At 41.7% G+C, this 7898-nt stretch overlaps 2 protein-coding genes and 1 pseudogene across 2 annotated transcripts; 1 reads left to right on the plus strand and 2 right to left on the minus strand.

Moving 5' to 3' along the window:
- Positions 1-630: 630 nt before the first annotated feature.
- On the minus strand, positions 631-1311 carry LOC110226797. Its single transcript, XM_021019504.1, has 3 exons — positions 1162-1311; positions 1038-1092; positions 631-797 (listed from the first exon to the last, which is right to left on the minus strand). Exons 1-3 carry the CDS (start codon positions 1309-1311, stop codon positions 709-711), a joined length of 294 nt encoding a protein of 97 aa, XP_020875163.1. The 3' UTR covers positions 631-708.
- Positions 1312-2076: 765 nt separating this feature from the next.
- LOC110226790 lies at positions 2077-4562 on the minus strand (annotated as a pseudogene).
- Positions 4563-6841: 2279 nt separating this feature from the next.
- LOC9299178 (E3 ubiquitin-protein ligase ATL23) lies at positions 6842-7746 on the plus strand. Its single transcript, XM_021019514.1, has one exon. It carries the CDS (start codon positions 7071-7073, stop codon positions 7560-7562), a length of 492 nt encoding a protein of 163 aa, XP_020875173.1. The 5' UTR covers positions 6842-7070; the 3' UTR covers positions 7563-7746.
- Positions 7747-7898: the final 152 nt, after the last annotated feature.

Raw genomic sequence — 7898 nt, forward strand, 5'->3', positions numbered from 1 at the left:
GGAATGTCCCTCATCGTACACTTCGGATTAGGGAAATCTTGTTGACGAGCAGAACACTTCAACTCCTTGACCAGCAAGATCGAGGATTGGCATCATGCAGTCCGGAATTCGAACGAAGTCAGAGATTCCAAGCTCGATCCATTCTCCGGGGTGAGAGCCAAGGATGTGAAGTCTCTCGATACCGTAGTAAGCCTGCGTTGCATCCGGATAATCCTCTTCCAGAGTCTCCTCTTTTCCAATGTAAGCTTCCGATGTTGAAGCGCAAGTGCCTCTATGAATGCCATCGCTGTTCCTTGGTCTCTGATTGGGAGATCCCTGATCAAAGCGCACGGAGCTCGGATTGGAGATCTGAAGAAGCCGCAAGGTGGAAGAGGCTGCCTGTTTGGCTCATTTGGAACATCTTCGTTTATCATTTCGATCCTGGAGAAGTCGGGCATAGATTCTGAACATCGAAAGTTGAACTCCATACCTGCTAAAATGAAAAAGAGTGGTGAGGAGTAAGGGAAATCGAGACTAAAATTTATAAGAACGTCATATCCCTTGGAGTGATTCGCGGAGAGATTTATGCTCTTAAACCAATCCTGCATTAAAAGGCGTATCTCCGAGAATATTTTTAAGAATAAGGAAAATTGCAAATGTTTCCATAAATAAAAAAAAGAGGGCCGAAGCCCATTACGAGTTCAAAATAGGAGCAGAGTTAGGGAACATTTAAGGAAGAGGCTCAGGAACAGGCTCCTTCATCGCCGGTTTGATTTTCGAAGTGGACGCCTTGTTCTTGGCATCCACTTCGGAACGATCCCGAACGCGTTTCCGACAGGTGCTGGTATCCTCCTCGCCTTCTTCTTCGCCATCAGATGGAGCGGTATAGACCGGGGCATTCACGAGCCCCGGAACTCCCTTAGCACGGAGATACATCTGGAGCATCTTCGGGATCTCAGCAACAGAATCAAAATTCCGCCATTCCCATTGAAAGGGATCACTTTCCAGAGCTCTTATCTTCCTCTCCACACGGGCGATGCGAGCTTCTAGTGTTTGCCTTTTGAGACCTAGCCGCTGCCTCTCGTCGCACAAACGACGGTGCTTGTCGACAACCTAGAATAAAGATAAGTAGGTAAAAAGGAGAAAGCGGAAAGTTTTGATCAAAGAAGATAAGTACTAAACCTTATCCAGGAAATCGCAAGCCTCTTTCTTTTTCTTTGAAGGGAAGTGAAACACGGCGTGCGGGAAGAGGACACCTGCCGGCTCAAAACCATCACCAGACAGAAAAAGCGGGCTGCCGGGATCAACGGGGACTACGTTTTTGTTTTCCATTGATGTGGTGCTTGTTGAATGAATTATGAAGTTTCTTGAGAAACGATTAAAGGCAAACAATCTCCTATTTATAATAGGAATAGGGTTTGTCTTGGAAGCGAAAAATCATTAATAATGGCGTGCCCAAGCAACTTAAACCATTTTTGGAAATCGAGAAAAGGCAGTTATTGCATTAAAGACGAGCCGCTTTTCCTACTTTCAAGAAATAAGAAGGGAAAGAGCAACCGTCGCATTAACTACAAACGTTTCTAAGGCCCAAGCCCAATAAATTTACCGAGTTGACTAACCCGAAGTGGGGAACTCGTTTTAAGTCGAGCTCAGTACTCGCATTCTAGAGAGAAAGGTCTGATCAGTCTAGAAATCTCTAAAACGTAACCACAAGGCCTCAACAGGTTAAAAGCGGACTTTGCCAAGCCGTGCATAATTTGAACCAAACTCTCTTGGGATCATAACCTAGAAAGGTTTCAAAGCCTCTTAGGCGAATATTTTGTTTAAGAAAAAAAAAGGTAATTATAAAGCCTCCTTAGGCAAAAACAAGTTCAAAATTAAGTTTTGAAATAAATGAGACAATCCCCAATTTAAAGTGGACACATCCACTACGGATTAACGGCCACCTCGGACTCCGTCTCGGCTGTCAAAGTTTCATTCACCTCCTTGGCTGGTGCTTAGTCAAGCGAAGCTCCTGGTCCGCTTTCCACGGTACAACCATCCGTCGGGGTGACCTCCGGTGCGGCTGAAACTTCGGGAGGGGCGGCATCTTCCGCCTCACTTGAGCCTAGGAAGGATAGTTTCAGTCAACAAAAAAATATATATATGATAGGGCAAGAAAAAGATAGTAAGTATCAAGAGCTGGAGATTACCTGCCCAGTCTAGACCCGATTCACTTGGGGGAGGTGATTTAGTAAAGAATTCCTCGAAGTGCTGTGGGTTGAAGGTTGAAGCAGGAAGAGCTGCCAAGCGACTCCGTTTTTCAAATAAATTAGCGGTCAATTCGGATCTTTCTTGCGCTTCGGAGAAATCTTTGTCATGGATCTGATCTAACAGGATCAGGTTGCTCTCGTGCTCTTTGATGTCAGATTCTAGATCTGACCTAGATTTCTCAGTTTGGATGAAGCGGATAGCCCCTTGGATCAATTATATCCCGCGTCCCTTGACCTCTTTTCTGGCCTTCGATGCTGACCTTGCTAACTCGGAATCACGCAACTTGGCGATCGCCTGGTACTTCGCGTGAAGCTCGGTAAGTTGGTTGTTCAGGGTATCGGCGGATGATTCAGACTCATGAAGTCTACCCTGAACACCAGAAAGTTCATCTTGGAGCTTGTAATTCCGGTCGTACTGGTCCTGCAGCTCCCCCTTTATCTTCGCAAGCTCGGATGATAGACCACCAACCTTGTCCTCCAGATCATGCTTGGAGTCGGTAGAAGAACGGAGGTCAGCCTCGAGATTAGAAAACTTGCTCTTCCACGTGTCAATCTCCTTCTCCCGACCAATGACCAACCCTTCGTAATGTTCAATTATGTCATTAAGCTCGCCGTTAGCCTGATATTACACATAAACCCGGAATGACTGATCAGTTCGAAGAATGACAGTGAAGTCAGAAAAATGAAGCGGAACTAACCCGAGATGAATGATGAGCATGAAGTAGGTATCGTTCACAAATTGCAGAGCGCCACTTGTTGAACTCTGGCAGGATCGCACCTGATCGAGTTTTGAAGCACCGAAAAACGTTACCCTCTTTTTCCATGGATACGAAAGCAAAAGAGGAAAGGTCTTAGAAATTCAAAATAAGTACAAGACGAAAAGAAAAGAATACATGTATATCATCATACCTGAGAGCGATTTGATCTGAGGAACAAGAACAGGCTTTGTCTTCGGAGAGTCATCTCGAGACTCAGAACTTTCCTTCTGAGAAGCTGCACCCAGGTTCGTCTTCTCGCCACTACGTTGAGAAGAAGAAGACATATCGACAGGACGAGGAGGACCAATTGGTTCAGTAGGAGGGGACGATCGAGGAGAACAGTCAGTCCGGGCCCTTGACTTCTCTCTTCGCGGAGAAGAACCACTGCGGGATGACTTGTCCCTCTTTTTGCGAATTAAATCCTTAAGCGGTTCGTTGCTAAAGTCATCTCGGGAAGAACGAGGAGAGTCACGGTTAGGAGATTGGGGCCTCCGGGGAGGACGGTCATCGTGACGTTCACGTCGAGGTGTCAATCTGAAAACGGCGACGGATCTGGCTCCTTTGGTGCTACCGTCGTCAACCAATAAGGTTTTGCTATAATCTTTTTTATCAATGGCGGTCGCAAGGAACGCCTTGTTCTCATCACAAGCCTCAGCCATCGGCTTGGAAATCATTTTTCGCTGGGCAGTGAGAGCCCGAACTGACATTCCCTGGGTTGAGGGAGGAGGCGGAAGACGATGAAGTTGATTGGGAGGGCTCATCCTGAGTTTTCGATTGGCTTCTATGAACCGTTCGAGAGTGAAAAAATTCCAAAGGGTTTCCCCTTCGAGGATTATTTTGAAGAAGCCAATGAATTCTTCAGTTGGTAAAGTCGGAGCGACGAAAGCTGCGAAGTGAAAATAACAAGTTTAATCAATAGAATAAAATAAATTGGAGGAATGTATGCGACCTAATTTCTACCAGGTTTCGCGGACCACTTCGATGGGAGTGAATCTGATAGACTTCCAATCGAAGCAGGGGTTTTCTTAATCAGGAACCAAGGGTGATGCCAATTTTCATCCTTGTTTGGAAGATGTGAAATGACGTTCCTGTTAGCGTTAGGGTATGCTGAGAAATACCATGTCTTCTTCGATGAACTTCTCACGCTTAGAAGCTCATTCAGCTCGGGGACCCTTATAATGTATCCGGCTTCCGCCGCTACTGTTATAATTCCGAGTATGGTTCGGAGAAGATTGGGGGTTAATTGAGGAAGAGCGATCTCGAGAACCGCCAAGTACCGAACTAGGGCTTCGGGAAGTGGGAAGGTTAATCTGCAACCCTTGAAATAAATCTCGTACACACAGAAGTAACCATCGCGATGGTTCTCTGGGGATTCTGTGGGGTCAGCTATTTGTACTTCTGCCATAATTATCGGCGGAATCCGGCAAAGCTCTCTCAACCGCTCGAGGGATTGAAGAGTGCAAGTGGATCTATAGTGCGGACCGGCAATATCATTAGGGCGAGTGCACTCGTCATTACTAGAGCGCCTATCGTCGAATGTCGGAGATTCGGGTCTTTCAGAATCAGAAGTCATTGGGGAAAATGAAAGGTTCGAGATCCGACGAGGAGAAATTTGGCGAAGGAAAAGAAGAGAGAAGTTTCGAATAAAGTGCAAATGTAAAAGTAAAAGTAGAAAATGATGATGAAAAGAAGTTACCTTACACAAGCTAAATGATGGAACCGCCTCGGAAATTGTGTGCGAAGTGGGAAGGTTTTTCCCGTTTTAATAGTAATTAATTAATATACGGTCATAATGATGACAGATGTCACTCGGTTAAAAATGGCTAGTGCCAAAATTAAAGGAGTGATGAGATTTTCGGCGGGAAATCAGAAAGATTCTCGAGCGCAATCTTTGGTCATTTAAGCATTTAAAGTCCTCCGAATTGGAATGGCACTTCAAAAAACTTGGGGGGCTAATTGTTGGTGTAGGATCCCGCACCAGAGGTCCAGGACCAACCAAAGATTGCCACGTAGTCAGGGTAACGGCCCATAAAGGATAAAGCTCATTAGATCCACAAGTCAAAAGAACAATCGAAGTGGTTACCACCATAAGGAGAAGCCGAAGTGACTGCACCTCGACATGAGTCCGGAGACGAAATCATGGTTAAGTCGGTCCAAGGACATTTGGGCCAAAAGGCGAGGCCCATGAAGATCAGAATCAACTCAAATTCGAACGTTGAGCATTAAAATCAAAGATCAAAACGGACACATTTAAGAGAGAATAATTGTACTTAATTAGCCATTTAAATGTCGTTTTTCTAGGTATAAATATAAAGGCCAATGACCATGTAAAGGGGGTCTTCTCTCTCGAGTAAGAAATACTATAGCAATTTTCGTAGCAATTCAATACGCTTTTTGCATATCTATTTTTGTCCCTCAAGAGTAATCTTTCCTACTTAATAAAAATACTTGAGTGTGTGAATCCGAGGTGCTCTTTTGATCGCAAAGAGTGTAACCTTGGAGGATCGAAGACAAACATACGTAACTTCAGGCTACCCCTTTTGGTTAAAGGATTTGTTCACAGAAGAGATGTGTGTTGTTTAGTTGTAATGCGTTTTTTGTTTTCTCTGATGGTGATTGTCTTCGATCCTATATTTTTTGGGACTTGTTGTAAATCGTTAACAGCTCTTTTGCTAATGAAATTATTCAGTCGAAAAAAGAAAGATAATGCTCTTTTTAGTACCTTTTTTTTTGTGAGCGTTATTTCTAGTACCTTAAACTCAATTTTAAGGATATTTACAAACTTCGCAGAAAAAACAAAAAAAAAACAATTTCCTGAGAATAGTTTTCTCCTAAACGGATCTTAATCGTGATTGAACTACATGTTAAAACGTTGGGGTAAATTGCGGGATTAATCTTTGCCAAATGAACACCCTTGCTATCACATTCACAGTATGACACAATTTCCTTATGGTACGAACCCATATTTTTGTATGGATGATTTTACCCGCATTTCATTTTTCACCTCTTTCATGGCAGCATGCATACTCAGCCTCATAACTAGTCGACAAAGCTATAATCTATTTAACTTTGAAGCCAAAAATTACACTACCATTAAAAATGTATACATATCCGATCCACTAATCCTATAAATATTCACCACCGTTTTTATCATCAACAAATTCCTCATCTTTTACTTCTCGAAAATAATGGTGAGCTTATATATATTTTTCAGATTCCTAAAAATTCCAATTAAAAACTTTCAATTTCCTAAATTGCTTATTAACTTACTAATAACTTCCCCTCTACAATTTCTCCGATCTTAAGCATGTCATCACAGACATATGGTGGCCAATATATAACATAAGCATACAAAACCTTATCCTATATGTTATCTCGTGCTCGATCACAGAATTGATCTTTTGATTGACAAAACAAAAGAGTATTATCCGGTTCTACTTTCGATGTTGAACGTCTTGAAAACTTTTTTCACATACTCCTTTTATGATAGATTAAAGATTTTCTTTCATTATGTTAATTCTCATTCCAAAAATTTAGTTTGATCAAATTACTAATTAATATTTAATAATTAGTTATTGTTATCTAGAAATGAAATAATAATAATTAAAGTTTATTTTTTTTGTAAATACTATAAGTTTATAATAAAAAAAATCTAACCAATATAATTTGGATATATATATCCAAATTATATTTGTGGAAGCCATATCTATGTTAGTGGAAGCCATATATCAAATCGTTTTCAGTGCCAAGTAAAATTGACGTTTTATAATAATTCAATGGGGCAAAAGAACCTGGTGTATATAACAAGCAAACCCATAATAATAAAGAAAAGCTGATTGTACGAAATAAAATAAAAAAATCATAACAATAATTGTTTAACCTAGAACCTGATATTTGGCTCTACCGTGTTCTCTCCTCTTTGTATAAATAGCCGTTACTCTTTTTCACATGATTTTCACTACCAACAACACTTAGAGAACAAGTAGAGGAATATAACTTTTTTTTTTCTTTTTCCTTTTTGCTTTCTTACAACAAAAAAAAAGCAAGCCGGACAGAGAGAGAGAACAAGAGACGGTGTAAGATGCACTACACACGCATCTCACCGGTTTTAGTACCATCTCCGCCACCAACAACCGCCGTTGAATCTAGCGGCGGTGGGCCGATGATAGCTACCGTTTTCATGGCCCTCCTCCTTCCTTGCGTTGGCATGTGCATCGTCTTCCTAATATATCTCTTCCTCTTGTGGTGTTCCACACGTCGTCGTATTGAACGTCTTCGATTTGCGGAACCTGTTAAACCGGTCACCGGTAAAGGCCTTTCGGTGTTAGAGCTCGAGAAAATCCCTAAACTCACCGGAAAAGAGCTTGCCATAATAGCTAGGTCGACGGAGTGTGCCGTTTGCCTTGAAGATATAGAGAGTGGTCAATCGGGTCGTCTAGTTCCCGGTTGCAACCATGGGTTTCACCGATTATGTGCTGACACGTGGCTATCTAACCACACGGTTTGTCCAGTTTGCCGCGCCGAGCTGGCTCCGAACATTCCTCAATGTAATGAAAATCAAAGTCCATGTTAAAAACAGAATCTTTAAAATTATTCTTTCCTTCTTTTTTACTCGTTTTGTGTACTTGTCTTGTTTAAAATTTTTACTCCCTTCTGTGTAAGCGTTATAGAGAGAAGTTTCCAGGTATTAGTTGTTTTTTGTTGTACATGAAATTAATTTTAGAGTAAAGTAAAAAATTTATAGTTTTGCCATTGTATTTACAACAATTTTTCTACACCCATTACAATAAGTATATCAGTGATAGAGTTAAATTCGGAGCTGCAGAATAGTAAATCAGATCACTATTAATGTAATGATTACTTTTGCCCACACAACATATAATGAAAACTATGATATCAATAAACAGTG

Source organism: Arabidopsis lyrata, assembly GCF_000004255.2.
Source record: "Arabidopsis lyrata subsp. lyrata unplaced genomic scaffold ARALYscaffold_25, whole genome shotgun sequence".
Taxonomy (NCBI): domain Eukaryota; kingdom Viridiplantae; phylum Streptophyta; class Magnoliopsida; order Brassicales; family Brassicaceae; genus Arabidopsis; species Arabidopsis lyrata.